At 51.3% G+C, this 20,220-nt stretch overlaps 1 protein-coding gene across 4 annotated transcripts; it reads right to left on the reverse strand.

The window, feature by feature from the left end:
- Positions 1-5,070: 5,070 nt before the first annotated feature.
- LOC121166830 (enoyl-CoA hydratase domain-containing protein 2, mitochondrial-like) lies at positions 5,071-19,269 on the reverse strand. Of its 4 annotated transcripts, XM_040996123.1 has the most exons (10): positions 19,077-19,269; positions 14,552-14,619; positions 14,344-14,431; positions 12,823-12,909; positions 11,727-11,819; positions 10,646-10,702; positions 10,355-10,542; positions 7,221-7,271; positions 6,147-6,194; positions 5,071-5,475 (listed from the first exon to the last, which is right to left on the reverse strand). In XM_040996123.1, the coding sequence occupies exons 1-10, from the start codon at positions 19,219-19,221 to the stop codon at positions 5,398-5,400; spliced, it is 903 nt and encodes a 300-aa protein (XP_040852057.1). In that variant the 5' UTR covers positions 19,222-19,269; the 3' UTR covers positions 5,071-5,397. The 4 variants fall into 4 exon arrangements, with proteins under 4 accessions (XP_040852057.1, XP_040852058.1, XP_040852059.1 ...); XM_040996124.1 differs by lacking the exon at positions 11,727-11,819; XM_040996125.1 differs by lacking the exons at positions 7,221-7,271; positions 11,727-11,819.
- Positions 19,270-20,220: the final 951 nt, after the last annotated feature.

A 20,220-nucleotide genomic window follows, 5' to 3' on the forward strand; every position in this document is an offset into this window, starting at 1 on the left:
AATGCCAATATTACAAACAGCAGCCAAATTCACTGTACCTAACCCACAATGAGTATTTTTAAGCAAAGTGGGCTCATTCTGTACATGTCATTTCACAGCTTGCCCTTTTCACTGACACTGCTGTGGCGATGCACAAGTCTGCTCCTTGTCATTGCACGTAAGAGGCAGGGAGGTCTGTGGTCAGGGTTTTTTTTTTTTTGTCCCAATCTGACTAATTTTTCTGCATGCTTTCCTATTTAAAACCCCCTTGGGGAATTTTCACTTCCCAGTGTGCATAGTTACTGGGACAGGTCAGCCAAAATTGGGAGCAAGAAGTAACTCCATCTGTTTCTCCAACATGGATGGCAGCAACTCAGGTACTTGGGACAGCATCTGCTACCTTGAAGGCCCATTAGCAGAAGCAGGGTAGCCAGCACTTGAACCAGGCACACCAGCATGGAACTCAGGCTTCCCCAGCTCTGGACTAACCCATTGCCAACATTCAATCTGCCCCAACCAGTTTCCTTTTGACAGACATTGCTTCCCGTTTTTTTCTTTTTGTGGCAAACACTGATTCCATCAGTAATGTTGTAGGTGTACCTGTGCAATGAAGTCATCATTGAAAGGACTTGTTGGTGACAAGTGTTGGACCTAGCTGTTAAGGCTGTGGTTGGGACGCTATATCTACCAGGGAGCATGGGTTTCAGTCCCAGCTGTGCTTCTGGTCCTGGCTTCTTGCCTGTGATAACCCTGGAAGGCAACAGTGAGGTTGCCTTCTAGTGAGATATGCAAGTTAAATCCCTGGCTCCTGGCTCCAGCTCTGGCCATTGTAGCAGTGTGTAAGCAGATGAAAGTCAATCTCTCTCTCTCTCTCTTTCTCTCTTAAAGAAATGTTTTTAAAATACCATCCAGAACCACCACACTGTGCTTTATTCCCACTTCTGCTGTTTATTTCTACAAACCTAAGCACATTGCTTAACCAGTCTGTGCCTTAGTTCCCTCATCTGTGAAATGGATGGAATAGTACCTACTTAAGGGTCTTAAGTGTGTTGATATTTATAGAACATTTTAAACAGGACTTTGCTCACTTTACAGTAGTGTTAATATTCATGCATTACATAGCTTTGATTCTAGGGTGGTACACAGCACTGTTACATAGAGTACATCATTTTGTAGGCATATGCCATATCCTTAAAATTTTGCTACGTCAAAGGCTGCAAACATTTGTAATTTAATAGGTATTGCTAAATTGTCCTCAGATCCTAGATTACCAGTTTGAATAGCCATCTACAATGTAGAAGAGTTCACCTCTTTCCCTACATTTGTACAGAATTGAATGGTTTTAATCCATGTCAATTGATGGCAAAAGTGATAATCTATTGGCATTTATTGTAAGTGAAGTTAACAGTCTTCTTGGGAGTCAATTTCTTCTTTCTCTCTCTCTCTTTTTAAAAGATCTATTTATTTTTTATTGGAAAGTCAGGTTTTTTTTAAAGAATTATTTATTTTTATTAGAAAGTTGGATATAGGGCCTGGCACAATAGTGTAGCCTAGTGGCTAAAGTGGCCTTGAACGCGCTGGGATCCCATATGGGCACAGGGTCTAATCCCAGCGGCCCCACTTCCCATCCAGGTTCCTGCTTGTGGCCTGGGAAAGCAACTGAGGACGGCCCAAAGCCTTGGGACCCTGCACCAATGTGGGAGACCAGGAAGAAGCTCCTGGCTCCTGGCTTCGAATTGGCTCAGCTCCAGCCATTGTGGCTGCTTGGGGAGTGAATTATCAGATGGAAGATCTTCCTTTCTGTATATCTGCATTTCCAATAAAAATAAAATAAATCTTTAAAAAATTTTTTTAAAGGAAGTTGAATATACAGAGAGGAAATTTTTCCATCTGCTGATTCACTCCCTAAGTGGCCCCAATGGCTAGAACTGAGCCAACCCGAAGCCATGAGGCACGAATGTCTTCTGAATCTCCCACATGGGTGCGGGGTCCCAAGGCTTTGGGCCATCCTTGACTCTTCCCAGGCCACAAGCAGGGAGCTGGATGGGAAGTGGGGCTGCAGGGATTAGAACCATTGCCCACATGGGATCCTGGTGTGTGCAGGGTGAGGACTTTAGTCATTAGGCTACTGTGCTTGGCCTTCTTCTCTTTTAAAAAAATTATTTTCTTTTTAATATTGTTTACATAGTGGAAAGAGATGTGTGCCCATGTAGGACATCTACCACTGCCTTCCCAAACATGTTAGCAGAAAGCTGAATTAGAGACAGAACAGTTGAGACTTGAACTGCTGCTATGTAGGGGATGCTGGCATCATGAGAGGTGGGTTAACCCAGTGTAAAATCTGGTCCCAACTTTTTTGAACTTAATTTCTTATCCAACATGTCATAATTTTGTACTTATTCATTGTGATAAAGCAGCTTGCATTTTTAAAAAAGATGTAGGTAGTTCAAATGTAACTCAGAGTTATACAGAGAGAGATCCTCCACCCTCTGGTTAAACCCCTAACTGCCCACAATGGCCAGGTCCTAGTCAGACCAAGGCCGAGAGCAGCCCATCCTGATCTCTCACAGCTGGCTGGGACCCAGCACTTGGAGCCATTCTCTACTGCTTTCCCAGGCCCACATGCAGGAAGCTGGATTGGAAATGGAACAGACTGAGCTCCAACTTCTGCCCACATGGGATACCAGCATTGTAGGTGGCAGATTTGCCTGCTGTGGCACGGTGCTGGCCCCAAATCTGTACTTCAGAAAGGTTAATAGAGTGACTTGTCAAGTGCCCATCATCCATGGAACTATGTTGCTTGACTTTCTTTCAGCCAACAGATACTGCAAAATGCTTGTGGAAGAAGGAGGACTATGGCTGCTGCGCCACATTCAGGAGCACCAGGGCGTGCACCCCCAGGCACAGCAGTTTGCAGCCTCCATACTGGGTGACTTCCGGATCTACTTCATGAACTACCAGAGATCCACTGGGTGCCAGACGCAAGTTGAGACCTAGGTGGCTGCTGCTGTGCCCTCCTGCCCCAGCTTCCCGCCTCCCACCCTATCGGGCCATCCATGTTGAACCAGCTTTTGGTGGAGTAGCTATGTTATTACCCCCCTTTTTTTGGTTAGTTTTCTGTAAGTTGCAAAGATTGTATTCATTTTACAACATAATCCCAAATCTGGTTGTAAGTTGTTCAGGGATACCCTGTTTGTAGTAACTGGGGATAAACCATGGATACTTTGGAAGGGGTTGGAAGCTTGTGTCTGCAAAGCACAGCCAGTTTCTGTTTCCAGCTTCAGATGGCTTCTTCATTCCGAGAGCTTGTCCTGGGAGTGCATGGGACCTCTTATCCTCAGGAGGGAAGAAGACGTTGGTGGACCCTGCCTTCTTAGTCCTTGTGGGAAGTTGCTGGAAAAGAGCCTGGGAAATAGGTATTGCAAGAGGGCTGTTGGGCCAACAGAACCTCTGCCAGAAAGGAGAAAAGCAGTTTTCATGTATTAGTTTTTTAATAGCACCTTCTACTTTTTGCAGATTACCCTCTGCTTGACTGGCTGATGACGGTCAAATATAGTTTTTACAGTTTGATGCTTTTTCTCTTGCAGCTTCATCAGTCATACCAGGCAGCATGGCATTCTGTGTACACTGGTGCGCTGGGAGTGCATAGTGAGCTTTAGGCCTGAGAACACAGTATTCATGTTATTTTTTGTAAGATGTATTTATTTGTGTTTAAGGCAGAGTAACAGAGAGAGAAGGAGAGATCAAGATGTGCCATCTGCTGATTCACTTCCCAAATGGCCGCAGCAGCCAGTCAGGCCAGGCACAGGTTTTTCTTCACAGTGATTCCCATGTGGCCTCAGGGGCCCAAGTCATTGGGTCAGGCCTTGCTGCTTTCCCAGGCCACAGTCAGGGAGCTGGATCAGAAATGAAGCAGCCAGGACTCAAATCTAGTACCCCATATGGAATGTCGGTGCTACAGCCAAAGGCTTGGTCTACCACATCATGGCGCCAGCTCAGTATTTAGATTTTTAGATGAAAGATGCTTTGGAAATTATAGAATCCCTCACAGTTTAATTTGGGAGAGACCATGACTAAAACTGGGAGAAGGAGGGAAGTGCTGGGAGTTCAGGGAAGGATAGCGCTACGGACTTCAAGGGTCGTGAGCCCCGCAGCCTCCCCACCAGGTTCTTGTGAGTTTGGCTGCAGTTTCAGAGAATCAAGAAAATATCATCCTGCTTGACTGGTAGCATGTTTTACAGACTAGCTCTTTGCCGTTAGTTGGCCTGGTCCAGGCTCTAGTAGAGAGCCCAGGGTCCCCTGTTTTGGAATCATGGGGAAGCAGCTCATTTTTCCTCCTTCTAAGCCATGTGCCAAGTCATGCCCTGAGTCCTAGTGGACAGGTGGGATTTATTCTCCGGACCTCATTCCAGAGAGGATTCTGGTCCCCTGTGTTCTTGGCATTCCTAGATGCTAGCTTTTACTAACAAGAGGATGTACTGTAGGAACCCATATCTGTTGGTCCAGTTTCCTAGCAGATACCCTCTCAAATTTTGTCTCATTTACAATAGTCCTCTGAGGAAACTAAAGTTTTATCCTCCACACAGAGCAGGTGAAAAAAAGTTGAGTAAAGAAAGTTGTGACTTTCCTGAGCAGCTGCAGCTGATGTGCCGCGGCCTGGGCTCTGTGTGCCTTCCACCCGGGATGCAGGGATATACAGCAGTGAATCAGTCATCTCTGGTACGTGTACGAGCCCAAGGGGAGCACAGGTGCACTTAGAGAAGGACCACAAGTCCATAGCTTAGCAAACGGCCTGGTACTAAGGAGCTGGTGCTACCAAGACTAGTGTATACAGGGAGTACCGGCCCGTTGTCTAGGCAGGCCATCCTCTGCCCTTCCTCAGGCTGCCCTGTCAGCCTCCTTCATTCCAGCGGAACCAGCCCACCTCCCTGCCCTGGCTCCCTCCCAGTGTTCCGGAAGGCCCACAGAGTACCGTGCCACTCTGCACGCGGCAGTGTTCTTCACATGAACACGAGTTATCCTTTACAACACAGTTACTGGACACGAGGGGTTTATCTTCACAAAAGTCTCATACTACAGATGATGATGATGCTGAGGCCCCAGAGGTTGAACAGTTAGTCCACGGTTACAGGGCAGCTGGGTGGCTCTGAAGTGTGATTCCTCACATGCAGAACACTGTGCTTTATTTTACTATCAGTGTCATCCAGAGAAAGAAACGGGGCTGGTGAGACCCTGACAGCTGAGGTTGGCACCTGGGAGCCAACACTCAAAACCACAGGAGGGAGCTGGGCGAGCAGTGAGGAAGGCACAGCTCGGCGGTGTGGTCAGCACCTTGATGTGGGCCCATTGCTGTCCTTGAGTTGAAGTGGTGGTCCTGCTCCAGAAGGCACACAGCGTCGTGCTGAAGCTTTGGTGGGGTCACTTGCCAACAAACCTGGGAGGCCGCTTCTCTCGAAAGGCTGCCATGCCCTCCAGCCGGTCCTTCGTCGGGATATTCTGCAACAATATATGAAGCACCAGCGGCCAAAACTGCTGCCTAAGCCTCCCCAGTGTGTGACAAGGCCATGCCCTTGGAGTCCTCGGCTAGGCTGAGGGATGAGCCCTCAGCAACCTCCGGGCCAGCTCCCATCCCATCCCACCAGCCACTGCTTGGTCTGCTGCCAGGTCCCCAATGAGGTCATGGTCACTGGCAGCAGCCATCTCAGAGGGAGTCTGTTCTGTAGAGGAAGGAATGGAAGGCCTTGACCCTGGATACACAGCTGGTTCCCCCAGGGCCACGCGTGTCCCAAGAATCTTTGCATAGGATTGGTTCAGAGAGTTGAGAACCTGGAGGTGAACATTGGATCAACATGGCTGCCTCATGTACAGGCCTTCCACGGAACTCATCCTGTGGTTCAGAAGCAAGATCTTAACAGCCTATGTTCAGCCTGGCCACTGATGTGGCGGCCCATCACAGAGGCCACAGAAACATCTGCCAAGGGCCTGTGTGTTTCCCGTGGCTTGCTGGGTGTTAGCTGGTTGAGGGAACTGTCAGAGAAACCACGTGGTACCCAGTAAGCACTCCAGCTTATGAGGAGGCAGGTGGCGTTCTGGAACCACAGACAGCTCCTGGCTCTGGCCCAAACCTTCATAGGCATGCAGTCCCTGCAGCTTACCCAGTGCCTTACCTGGGCATAGCAGATGCCTTCAATGGCCATCCCAGATGCGATGTCCACCTGTAAGTACAAGGCACTCCCTGAATCAGCTTGAGCTTGTCTGCATCTGCCCACACTGGGAGCCATTCCACCTGCCCCCAGCACCAGTCTGCCACAGAGAGTGGCTGCCTGCCTGGAGAAATTTATGAGCAAAAGCTGCACGAGAAAGGGAGTCCAGGCCACCCCTTCAGTCTCCAGCTGGCAGCCCCGCCAAGCTCCTTGGCTGCCCTGGTTGCCTTTGTTGGCATCAGTTAACTTCAGAACATCCCAGGTGTTTGTGATTTGGCCCCTGGAAAACTCTCCAATTCTCTGCTGCCCAGTGCCTGCTGTTAGCAGAATTTACAAGCAATGTGTGCAAAAGAACCATGTACACGGGTTATTACCCCACTGAATGGCTGAGTAATCTGTGGCAGCAAAAGCTCAGGTCATTTGTAAACATGGCAGCATGTGCTTGAGCAGAGTCTGTGGCCCAGCCCAGTCTGCCGCCAGAGCCCGGCCCCCAAGTTCCTGTTCTGCTGTCTTACCTGTGGATAGGTCAGCTCTAACCTCTGGGGTATTAGCAGGTTTGGAAGCAATGACTGTGTTTAACTCAATTGTGCCCCAACTACCCAAGGCAGGCTGGGTTCAGTGTATGACGGGTGAGTAAGAAATGACACAGAGCTGCGTCCGCAGCATCAGTCTGCCCCCCTACTCATGAGCTTGCATCCCTGACTGCCAGTACACACCCTAGAACATAGACTGGGGCCACAGACACGCATTTTCATTGCACACTTCCTGTGTGACCTGGAGCAAGTCGTTCACCCTTTCTGAACCTCAGCTCCCTGCTTTTTCTCAAGGCAGTGGAGGGTTGCGGAGGAAGATGCGGTGACATGTAATCAGGACTTTGGCCAAACTTCCCATATTGCAGATGGGTCAACTGAGGTGTACATCAGGGAGATGTCAGAGTTCGGTTCCTGAGTTCCTGCCACCTGCGCTATCTGTAAAAGCCTTAACAACCCTATGTACTGGTCATGACACTTTAGTGGCCCCAAGTCCCAGTCCCCTCACCTCCATTCCTCGGTTAATGGCAATTTTGCCCAGCCGCACAGCGATGGGGGCCTAGGAAGACAAGACAAAGCTGGATTGAGCAGGGGTTAGTGCTGACAGAAGTCTGAACTGGAGAAAGAGTACTCCATTAGCAGGAGTGCTGTGGAGCAGGTGGCAGAGGTCTGGGCCAGCTGTTGTAGTAACCAGTTTTGTGGTTTGGTAGAGGTGGTCCTCCTGCTGCATGGCTGAGGTTCCTTAAAATGAAGGAAGCTAGACTGGTTCTTAGCTTTCCCAGTCATGAATCTGTGGTTCTTGTCAATCAACCCATTCTACTACATACAGCAGACTACATATATACAGAAGGGCTTTCCCACCCACAGACCAACTCATCTAGTGGCGCTGCTCACTTCCGGCTTCACAGATGGGACGTTGAGACCCAAGGAGGTGAAGCACTTGGAATGACTCCCAGTCATCTGAAAGTTTCCTATGCTCCCCAGTCCTGAACCCCTCATCCCAGCAGGTAGCAGCCTCCACCCCCTGCAGAGTAAAGGGCAGATTAGGACTTTGGGCTTTGGGTTGGCCGGGTGGGAGTGCCTTCGACCAGCTGCTTGAGGCAACAGAGCAGCTTGCCCCCGGTCTCACTTTCCAGTGGCCCGTGCCACAGCAGCTGCAGGATCTGTCCCCTAGACATATCTGTGCAAGCTAGGTGTGCATTCCCTGTCATTCACGCTGTTATTGTGTGTGCATTATATTGTGCAGCTGTCACCCAGCCAAAACAAAAACAAACAGGCAACTTTGGTACCAGTACAATGGCCCAACTGGTTAATACAACTAATCCAGTACCTCATATGGGCATTGATTTGTGTCAAGGCTGCTCCACTTTCCATCCAGCTCCATGTTCATGATCTTACAAAGCAGCAGACGCCCCACATGAGAGACCCAGAAAGAAGCTCCTGGCTTCAGATCTCAGCTCTGGCCACATGGAGAAGAACCAGCAGATAGAAGAGCTTTCTGACTCCTGTCAGTCTCTTTCTAATAAAAATAAATTTGAAAAAAGAAGGCAATTTTGGGAGTTTGAGCATAGAAGCCATACATAAATAAAGCCTAACTACATAAAAAATGAGTTCATTTCAGACTTAGAGAAAAATCACAAGATGAAAGAAACTGAGAAAAAAATTTTGTTAGTTCTTAACGATATTTCCTTGCTGTATGAAAAGTTTAATGAAATTTTCAGAGAAATCATCACAAAGTGTCTGTAAAGGTAGTTCTCAGGAAAATTCAAGCATGAAGACTGCTCGTCCCCAGCTCTGGAGCAACGGAGCACAAGACAGTGAGGTAACGTGCCACAAATGTGGAAATGTTGGCTGCCCCCATCCTTAACAGAGGACACTGGGATGGTGCCTCAAAAAGCTGCTTGGGAAAAGCCAGCAGAGTTAGCTGCACCCCCTGCTGAAGCTGCAACTCCACCAAGGCATTAGCCCTGCAGATACACTTCCAGAAGCATGCCCAGGTTTATTACTGTTTCGTGGTAACACAAGTCATAAACATGAAGGTTTGAGATGTGCTGGTTCTCACTAAATAGTGATGGCTTATCTGCACCATGTGTGAGAAGGTATGTAGAACCAAAGAACAGAGTCAGGTACGTGCTCAAATGGAAGAATCTCACATATGGGAGCGGCAAGGTGCACATTGCTGTGTATACTGTAACATCAGTTATACAGGGCTGGGGAAATGGAGACATTTTTGCCCTACATTTTTCCATACCCTCTAATTCCCTACTGTTCATATTTTAACTTTGTGCTTAACATTTCTGCTGGGACTCCATTAGCCTGTGAAGGTGTGGTGCTTGTCCTCTAAACCACCATTTAAAAGAACGCAGATGTAAGTGTGTGAGCATATGTGAATGCTCTGAAACCCCCAGAAGGAAGTGTCAACAGGTGACAGTGGTCCTTTCTAGGGACTGAGAGTGGAGGGCCACTTATTGTAGTAACTCCACAATTATTGAAACCCAGGACTTGCAAAGCTGAGACAGTCACAGGTACACGAATACCAGCTGGTCACCCAACTTTGGATCCTTGCCGTGCGCCCTTCTCATTCCTCTGTTATGTGTAACTTGCTTGTCCTGGCAATGTATTGTGATTTAGGATATCTATTCAGTCAAGAAACTCACTTTTCAAGAGACTGACTAGAAATGTTAATTGATAATCTCATGTTATTTGGAAATGAAAGCAGCAGGATCTAACATGCCCACAGATTATTCCATTGTTTGGGTGTTCAAATTAACAGCCAAATACACTAGCCAAATACAATCTCCTGGAGATTGACCACAGAAGGGCAGAACTCCGGTGGTCAGATACGGAGCCTGTTTCCCTGGCCACTAGATGGCAGTCAACTCCCATGCATTCCAGAGCATCCACCACCAGGGTTGCCAGGAAGGAGGCCCCTGTGGACAGGGTAGGCAACTAGGGTACTAGTTTTCGGTGCCCAATGTTGTGATATACAGAGCTAAAGCCGTGTTCATATTGTTATTTGTGCTGACAGGGGACTTCAAAAAGTTAATAGGCCTTCTCAGGCCCCTGCCCAGTGGGGAATCTGTGTTGTCTTGAGGACCCTTCCTTTGTATAGAAGGACAAAGCCCTACAGCGTGCAGGGCAGGCGTGGAAGGTTGTGTGGGAGCCGTGGTCCTCCGCCCTGGGTCGCTCAGCTGCGTGTATGTGTGCAGTGACTTTCTGACCGACTGTCCTAGAAACCAGACCTGCTACAGTTGTCCAGGCTGGCATTAGACTCTGTTACTATCTGACGGAACTAAAAAATCAGGAAGACAAAGCAAAGGCTTATTTTCAAGCCAAACCCCAGGACCCCTAGTTAAAAAGACCAGAGCTATTGAGGGGTGGGACTTACGGGTCAGGGAAAGATTTTTTTTTTTCCTAAATGATACTTGTCTTGTTTTCACAACTAAGTATTCACGAACTATTTTTGATGTAAAGATTCTGTACATACTCAGCACTCTTAAAGTTCCACTTTTTCCTATTCTGCCTTGTGTAAAATACCAGTGTTGTCCCCCCACAGGGCGGTCACTCCTTGTGATCCTGATGAGCAGCTCACTTAGCCCTTCTCGGTCTGTTAGGTCAGAGATGGCAGGGCAGGGAGCATACCTGGGGCAGGATCTCCCGGGCCAGTGCGCAGGCTCGGTGGTAGGCCGCGTCACCCTCCTCGTTCTGGTCCACAGCGTGGTTCACCAGCCCCAGCTGGTGGGCCTGGACCCCAGACAGCCGTCGGCCGGTGAAGATGAGCTCCTTGGCCAAGGCTACACCCAGGCAGCGGGGCAGCCTCTGAGTGCCTCCTGCCAGGTGAGGGAGAAGCGGGGAGAAGTGGAGTGAGAAGCGGGCATGGGGGGAGGAGCTGGATGGGGTAGAGTGGTGGGTGGGTGCTTGCAGGTGCGTTACCTGCTCCTGGGAGGAGCCCTCGGGTGGTCTCGATCAGCCCCATGACAGCCGTGGATGCTGCGGAAACACAACAGAGGGCGCTAGTGCCTCCCAGAGCCCGGAAGGTGGGAGGAAGATGACTGTCCCTCTCCTGCCTGTCACGCAGGTGAGCTACGGGTGTTGGGAACAAGGTCACCATTCCTTGCGCCCTGGGTCTCTTGCATCCTTGGCTGCAGCCTGGCTGACAGCATTAGCAACTCCTGCACCTGCACCATTATCCAGTTCCAACTCACAGCCTCCTGAGCCCACCTTCTCTGGGAAGTTCTTGGAGCCCCCAGAGCTTCTCCAGCACAGGCCAGTCAGGAGCACCCTATGGAATGGGCTGAAGGGAACCTTCGTGAGGGTCCTACACTCACTTCATACTTGCGCAAACCCGATGAGATAATCGCCTGAACCCGGGGCAGGCTGGAGCTGTGGCCTGACCTGGTCCCTTGGTGCCTGGCTACCTGGTCAGTCCCCTCTCTGACCTGCACTGTGCAGATGAGGTGACCTTTGAGCCTGGAGCCTTTTGCGTCACAGTGACCTCTCCCCCAGTCAGTCACATGGAAAAAGGACTGGCCAGTCGCCCCACCCCTCCCTTCACCTTGCAAAATATGCGCTGGTGTTCAGAACAAGCAATACAGACCTCAGTCAGTGCTAGTGAGCTGGAGGACAATGTTTATGGCCAGGGCCTCTGGCCACTAGCCATCCGAAGTGACTCAGCACCTCCTTGGCTCACCTTTGATCATAAGCTGGTGATCAGATCTGAATGGGATGCGTCTGGCAGACTACGCATGGATCTTTGTCCTCCTTGGCTGTGCCCCCCCTGTGCAATTGGCTGTCCTGTTAACATTTTATCTTGGGTCAGGACAGTCACTCCAGGGGACAAGCAAAGTAGGTTGTCACAGGTGATGGCTACAACAGCAAGCCTGAGCTACGAGGGCAAAGCAGCCCCTGCTGACACCACTGTACCCACTATCCTGCCTCTGGAGGACCAGGCCTTTGGTGGGCTTTGCAAGACCCTGAGATTCCACACTCCCTCTCCTCAGCCCTGGCCCAGTACCTGCCACTCGCAGGTCACAGGCTAGTGCCAGCTCCAGGCCACCGCCCAAGGCAAAGCCATCCATAGCCGCAATGGTGGGTGCTGGGAAGGCTGCTGTGGAGACAAAGAAGGGCTCCGCGTGAGTGGCCTTGGAGACCCTGACATCCAGGAGCCTCACCTGGTTCCTTGGCCAGGTTGAATAAACTTATCTATGGGCCTGGGGAGGGGGCAGGGGTCAGGGCAGGAGAAACAGGTAGGCTGGGGGCTGCCAGTTCAGGCCCACTCTCCTGTTGGCCTCCCTGGCTCTGGCTTTGTGGGCATCAAGCCCTGCCCTCAAGGGGCCCAGTTAGTGAGGTAATGATGACCCATGAGCATCAACACTCCAGGCAAGAAAAGCTGGGAGCATGTCTGGAAGGCTTTCTGGAGAAGGGTGGCCTCAGGCAGCCAAGGTCATCTCTGGGTCAAGGGAACAGGGAAGCAAACATGGCGAAGTTGGCCCCTTGGAAAGGACCAGGCCTGAACCCTAAGGGCTGGCAATATGGGGGGCTTGGGGACTGGACACAAAGAGATGCACTCTGACCCTCTTATCTCTCCCTCTTCCCTCAAAGAAGGATTCCCTGTGCCCAACCTCTGGGAGAGTCAGCTGCCTTCCTTCAGTGCTCAAAGCAACACTGGCTAAAGTAGAGTGTTCAGGCGCTAATCCTCTCCCTTCAAGTGCTGGGATCCCATGAGCGTGCCAGTTTGTGTACTGGCTGCTCTACTTCCTATCCAACTCCCTGCTTGTGGCCTGGGAAAGCAGTTGAGGACGGCCCAAAGCCTTGAGACCCTGCACCCGTGTGGGAGACCCAGAAGAAGCTCCTGGCTCCTGGTTTCAGATGGCTCAGCTCTGGCCATTGTGGTCATTTGGGGAATGAACCAGTGGATGGAAGATCTTTCTGTCTCTCCTCCTGTAAATCTGCCTTTCCAATAAAAATGAATAAATCTTTAAAAAGTAAAATAAAATATAGAGTGTTCAGGTGAATGAGAAAAGGCAAGAGAGGACAGGAGGGATGGGAAGGGGAGAGAAAAAGAGGGACGGAGACCCCCTGCAGCTTCCACAACCCCCTCCCCCACTTACCGATCTCATCCATCATTCCTCGCAGCCGCTGCACAAAGATCCCCACCTCTGCCTCGCTCATCTGCTCCCGCTCCTTCAGGTCTGCACCTGCAGGGGACGAGGGGTCGGCAGCCAGCCCTTGGCTAGGTGTTCTGTTCTAGAATCCCAGGCAGACAGGGGATCGGCAGAGGAGGCTTGAGAAGCAGAAAGAGAAGGAGAAGCACAGGAAACAGTCAAGGAAGCCAGGGAAACAAGGACAGTGTGGGAGAGCAATAGCATAGCAACGGGAGGAAGAGGGAACCAGGACATCTTTGACATGGCAAGCTCTGTGCACCAAAGGACATGGCCGGCAAGGTAACAGCTGAAGGGACAGGCCAGAGTATGTGCAGGTCACTTATTCAATGAAGGAATGTTGCCTGGACATACAAAGAGCTCAACAACACAGCTGCCTGACTCCAAGAGGGCCAAGAAGTTGAGCAGACATTTCTTCCTACGAAAGTTGCAGATGGCCAACATGCTCATGCAGTCATTAGGGGACATGTCAAATAGCAAGATTCATAGGCGAGCCAAAAGATGGAAACAGCCAAATGTCCATCAGCAGGTGGACAGGTAGACAAATGGGGGATGAGTCCAGTGGGACACCCCTCAGCCATCAAAAGGAAAGGGGTTCTTGATGGCTACCATGGTAACTGGAGAAGGGCGGAGTTTGCTTCCAACCAAACCCAGAATGGATGGCGGAATTCTGGTGGGCCCCTCAGGCTGTGAAACCACCATTGCACCAACGAGGGGCACAAACCCATATCCCCCCACCAATAAGGGCCGAGGTGACCCCTGTCTTGGCTTCCGTGTCAAGGAGAGTTTAAAAAGCCCCTTCCCCGTCTCTTCCTCGCTCTTCTTCCTCTGCAGCCCACTCCTTCATGTCTGTCTTTCTGCTGCATGGGGAAGGGAAGCCCATGACCGTGGTTCCCTGAAATAAAGGCCATCTAAATTCTTTTCATATATTTGGCTGAGTTATTCTTTCCCTGGTGGTCAGCGAATCTAACATTTTGGCGAGCGGCGAATCTAACAGTTCTGGGACTGGCTGCAGTTTGCAACCTTGAGGTTCTCTCTGCTCTGCATCCATAGACTTGCTTTTTTTGTGGGTCTCTGTCTGGGTGACAGAAATTCCTGGTGCATATCCTGTTGTGAGGAGCAAGTGATGCATGGGCAGCGAAAGTTGTGGCAGTCGAGACCGAGATCCTACAGGTGGTGAAGGGGGGGCAAAGGATTCCATCTTGGCTGCTGGCCTGGTGAGCATCTGTGTACTCAGTTTCCCCATTTCTTCACAGAAGGGGCAAAGTACAGTGCAGCCGTAAAAGCTGGCATTTGGGGTCAGACCTGCCAAATGCCCTTTTGAAGCTAGGTGACTCCAGTCAAAGACTGAAATCCCTTCCCTGAGCCTGGGCTATCGCCGCCACCCAGGACACTACACCCTACACTGGCTGACCGTGGGCCATCCCTTAGCCCTGCAGGCTGCTGGGAGAGGGTGAGGAAGGAACACACCTGCACAGAAGACGCCTTTCACTCCACTTCTGAAAAGCAGCACGCGTACCTGCTGGTCCTCCCGCAGCCGGGCCAGCGCTTCCAGCAGCTGTGGGAATGCTAGGTTAGCAGCCTGCCAGCCAGCCCCCAGCCCAACCCTGGGCAAAGCCAGCCAGCCCCTAGCCCACTGCAGGGCAAGGGTGATGCTGGAGGTGCTCTCCCGACTTGCCTCACTGACCAGGACCTTCCCTAGGGAGTTGCGGGCGCGGGGCCTGTTCATCAGGATCTCCGTGATTCCTGCAGGATACAGAAACAGCCTTGGGTGAGGGTGCTGCGGGCAGGAGGCCTTGCCTGAGTTCTGGGCAGCCTCAGCCCCGGACTCTCAGGGTAACTAACTTGGGCTAAGTCACCCATTCCAGCCTCCACGTTCCTAACTGCAAAATAGAGCAAAGAACCCTCACCCTCTTGGCCTCACAAGAAGTGGCAGGGTTCATGACCCTCAGGGCTTAGTGGGTAGGAGAGCAGGAATGTCCTCCATGGCAGCCCCCAATCCCCTCGGCAGCTCTGTCCTACTCACAACCAAACATCTTCTTCCAGTTGGCATGGCTGAGACAATTACCCTGCCACTGCTCTGTAGGATTAAGAGGTGCAAAGGCCAGGACTCAAACTAGCACTGCAATGTAGGATGCCTAACTCCCAAGTGGCAGCTTCACCCACTGCACCACAACACCTGTTCCTTCTACCCTGCATTGAAAAAAATAGATTTTTAAAAAATCTATTTGAAAGGCAGAGAGAGAGAGAAATCAAGAGCCGGTGTTTGGTTAGGGTGAACTCAGGAGCCCACAGCTCTAGACTGGCCTCCCCATGGTGGTGCTTGGGCCATCTTCTACTACTTTCCCAGGCAGGTTAGCAGGAATGTTGCATCAGAAATGCAGCTCCAGAGACTCAAACTGGCACTCTGATACGGAATATTGGTATTACAAGTGCCAGTGTAATGCACTGTGCCACAGTGCTATCCCCTATGGAGACTTTATTTATTTATTTTTTTAAGGATTTAATTTTATTTTAACTTTAAAATAAATAAAATTTTTATCTTAACTTTAAAGAGTTACAAAGAGAGAGCGGGAAAGAGGAGACAGAGGAGAGAGAGACATCTTCCATCTATTGCTTCATTCTCCAGAAAGGTTGCAATGGCCAACAGCTGCGTCTGTCTGAAGCCGAGAATGAGCAGCTTCTTCCAGGTCTCCCACATGGCTGCACGCTCCCAAGGACTTGGACCATCTTCCACTGCTTTCCCAGGCCAATAGCCAAAAGCTGGATCAGAAGTAGAGCAGCCAGGGTTCAAACCATTGCTCATATGGGATACTGGCAATGCAGGCAGAGGATAAGGCTGATTATACCACCACACCAGAGTGGCAGCACCCCCTATCCAGCTATTTTTTAAGCTGTATTTATTTTTATTGGAAAAGCAAATTTACAGAGAGGAGGACAAAGATCCCTCATCTGCTGGTTCAGTTCCCAAATGTCTGCAATGGTCAGAGCTGAAGAGATCCGAAGCCAGGAGCTTCTTCTAGGTCTCCCACACAAATGCAGGATCCCAAGGCTTTGGGCCATCCTCTACTGCTTTCCCAGACCACAAGCAGGGAGCTGGATGGGAAGTGGAGCAGCTGGGACACAAATTAGCACCCATATGGAATCCCAGAGCTTACAAGGGGAGGACTAGCTAATTGAGCCATTGTGCCGGGCGCCCCCACTACCCAGCCTTTAAGCATCAAAATTTCTGAATGGCTAACCAAGGTTCTCACTATGTATTCCTTTGTGAAGTTATGTATTTAATATGTGCTGGTTTTGTACTGACTCCAGAAATCAGGGCAGCCTTATTCCCTGTCCTCATAGAACCCACAGGAAAGTGGAAAAAGCAGGCATTAAACAACTATACTATGTGTGACAGGGACTCCAAAATGGACAATCAGGTAAGGAATCTATAAAGGACAGAATGAACCCCTGAGATGTTGAGGAGGGACCTGTAGACCACTTCCAACCAGCACGATGCAGATCAGGCTAGACTATATGGCAAAGGCAACAAATTGTTCCATCTGCGGTCAGGCTGTGGGCTACATAAGGTTCCTATTTGTTAGAGAAGTTGGTGGACTGGGAAAACGGTCCTGGAGCCTAGAAGGAACCATGGGCTCTAGCAGCAGCCAGTGGCCCCCAGCCAACAGAAGCAAGAAAACAGGCCTTCAGTCCTCTGGCGCCAGCACTGAGAAGTTCGGAGTCCGCTCTTGCCCTAGTCAGGACTGGGATGGATAGAATGGCTGGAACACGCAGCCTGCAGCGGAAAACTTGGGCTAACTTGAACCTAAACTTCTGAATCAGAGAATGTACAAGGCAATGAATGTGATTTTGGTACAGGGTAACTGCTGGACCTAAGCTGCAATCTAGGAAGGTGTGGTTGGCTTTTACATACTTATCAGTTGGCATTCCCAGACAGCCCCTGCACTGGGAACATTGCCCTTGGTGGCACCAGTGGTAGGGAAGGCTCTGCCCGACCCTCTGTGCTCTCAGCAAGCCTTCCACATCACACACCTGCAGCTAGCTGCCTGAGCAGCTGTCCTGGGGCAACGTGGTCTGGACAGCCTGAATCACAGGCCATGTGGTCAGTGGAAACACCTGGAAGGTAGTGTGGCCAATCCCTACTGAGGTCAGGACAAGAACAGAATGTGCCTAAGTGACAGCCGGATCCCACAACCCTCACTGTCAAGGAACTAACAAGCCTGGGTAGGGAGCCAAGTCCAAACGGAGCAGAGAAAGGGACACACTGGCATGTGCACACTCACACAGCTGTGGCAAGCAGAGGGAAAGGAGAACACCCACCCAGCAGGCTCGCTGGAGGCAGGCAGAGGTGGGGAAGCCCAACAGGAGCTCCAGAGAAGAAGACAGAAAGGGGGAAAGTCAGTCACAGTGGGAGCTTTGCATGTCCAGGTCATAAGGACTGAGAGCAGGGAGAGAATCAGGCACTGGCCACCCAGTCCATCTGTCTCCAGGCCAACAGGAAGGTACGACCAAGCTACCAAGCTCCAGGCAGCAGAGCCCGGGACCCCTTAGGGGTGGGCTCTTCCACTGTCACCTTCTCCCCTTTCCCTGACTTCATCCTGCCTGGATGGCTGTGACAGGGGCAGGAACTTCACCCGCTGATCTTTGTCATTGATTGCTAGAGAAAAGGCTTTCCAGGTCCCAATAACTACCATAGTCAATGATAACTTAACAGACTTTGAAACTAGACTTTATTCATACTAATCCTCTGTACCTCGATATCTTCAAACATTTTTAAATATCATTGTTTATTTCAGCAGGGCCAGGTGTAATAGCCTAGTAGCTAAAGGCCTCGCCCTGTACATGGGCACTGGGATACCATATGGATCAGTTTGAATCCCGGCAGTCCTGCTTCTCATCTAGCTTCCTGCTTGTGGCCTGGGAAAGCAGTCGAGGATAGCCCAAAGCCTTGGGATCCTGCACCTGTGTGGAAGACTGGAGGAGGTTCGGGGCTCCTGGCTTCAGATCAGTTCAGCTCCGGCCATTAAGGCCACTTGGGGAGTGAATTAGCAGATGGAAGATATTTCTCTCTGTCTCTCCTCCTCTCTGTATATCTGACTTGCCAATGAAAATAAATTAGTATTTTAAAAATCATCAATTATTTATTTGCACAACAGATCGTGCTTTCACGTGCTGGTTCACTATCTAAACGCTGACAAAGGCATAGGCTGGGCCAGGAGCTGGGAACTCCATCCAGGAATGCCTCCCCACACACACCCGTGGCAGGGACCCCCAACCACCTGAGCCACCACCACTCCCTGTGGAAGTGTGCGTAGGCAGGAAGCTGGAACTGGAGCTGGGCCTTGAACCCAGGTACTCTAACACCAACCTTGGGCCATCTTCATCACCTGACCAATCGACAACCTACCTATGCAACAGCTTCCTGGTGACCGAGGAGTCAGCTAAGTATCTGCTTGCCAGTTTGCCAGTGAACCAAGCACATTCAATACGGCCCAACAATCCCACCTGGTACTGTATATGGGGCCCTGGCAGCCATGTACAAAAAGCAGTGGGTGCCACTTAGCAAACAACTAAAATTTAGCTGCCAATAAAGTTACACCAAACTCGGGGAAAGTTGGCTGGGGAGAGAGCAAAGATCAGAGAACGGACTTGCCCTGGTGATCTGGTACTACGGGGCAGGCGCTCAGCACCATTGTGGACGCACACGGTCCAATATTACAACAGCAACACGGGCAAAGATGACGCCGACTCAGAACTTCGCCCTGGGGTCGACTGGAGCAGGTGTGGGAGAGGCCGCAGGAGCTGGGCCGGGCGTGCCCTCCTCCCAGCGGCCTCCGCTCCCTGCCAGTGCGTTCTCTGCCCCGCGCAGCGATTGGCTCCGCCGCCTCCGCCCCTCGGAATCCTGCCAGCACCCTGGGCTGGGTGGGGGGACCTAGCCCCGGCACTGTCCGCCCCGCGGCGAGGGAACCCCTGGCGCTACCGTGGCACCACTTCTCTCACTTCCCTCAGAAGTCAGCGCAGCCAAGTCGGGGAGCCACTGCTCCCTCCAGGGCAACTTTAGGGGGCTTCGACTGGGTGCCAGGCGATCCTGGGGCACCAAGCAAGCCCGCCTGCCCCTCCCCTGGCCGCCACCGGCGCCCTGCTCACGCCGCGCTCCCCCCGGACCAGGGTCTGGTGTAGCCTTGTCCTGGACCCTTTACCTTTGTCTGGGCCGTCCAGGGCGCGCACTTGGATCTCGGGCCCCGCGGCTGTGCCATCGGAGGCGCAACCCCTAGTCGGAAGGGACCCCCGGGGGAGTGGGGCGTGCCAGGCCCGAGACAAGACGCGGGGTAGGGAGCGCAGCATCACGGCGCAGTCCGGGAAAGACCTGATCTCCACCGCTGTTCGTAGGTCCCGCGGCGAGGACTGGCGAGGCGCGCGCAGATTGCTCCGCCTAGGGGTCTGAGTCGCTGTGTGCGCCTGTCGGGGAAGAGGAGACCGGCTTGAGGGGGAAAGCAGAGCTTTTCTGCTGGCTTGGGTGGAGGCTGGCAGCCCCTCCACGCCTCAGTGGTTTGCTCACTACCGCCTGGTGGTGGTGTGAGTAAATGGGATGTGTGAACCTTGCGTAGGCATCTGCAAAGATGGTGCAAAAAAATTGTGGCAAATGAAGACTTATTTTTCTTGCCAAGCCAAATACATTTACAAGGGCATAGTGATAAAGCCGCCACCTACCTGGCACCCCCTATGGGCTCCCCCCTCTGCTCCACTTTTGAACCAGCACCCTGATAATGGCCTGGGAAAGCAGTGGCAGAGGGTCCAAATAGCCCTAACCATTGAGGACCACGTGTGAGGAGTGAATCAGCAGATGGAAGAGTTTTTTTGTTTGTTTTTAAAGATTTATTTATTTATTGGAAAGTCAGATATACAGAGAGGAGGAGAGACAGAGAGGAAGATCTTCCATCCGATGATTCACTCCCCAAGTGAGCCACAATGGCCGATGCTATGCCGATCCAAAGCCAGGAGCCAAGAACCTCCTCCAGGTCTCCCACGTGGGTGCAGGGTCCCAAAGCTTTGGGCCGTCCTGGACTGCTTTCCCAGGCCACAAGCAGGGAGCTGGATGGGAAGTGGAGCTGCCGGGATTAGAACCGGCGTCCATATGGGATCCTGGTGCGTTCAAGGCGAGGACTTAAGCTGCTAGGCCACGCCGCTGGGCCCATTTGTTTGTTTTTTTAAGATTCATCCGTGGTTCTCAATCCTGCGGGAGATCTAGACCACCGCACTGAGAATGGAAGAATACCGGGTAGTAGGTAGCTGACCGCTCATGACAGCGGAGCACTGCAGGCCCACTGCTCTCCCTGTGGGATG

The sequence above is a fragment of the Ochotona curzoniae genome, unplaced genomic scaffold (assembly GCF_017591425.1).
Source record: "Ochotona curzoniae isolate NIBS_2020 unplaced genomic scaffold, NIBS_Ocur_1.0 patch244, whole genome shotgun sequence".
NCBI lineage: Eukaryota > Metazoa > Chordata > Mammalia > Lagomorpha > Ochotonidae > Ochotona > Ochotona curzoniae.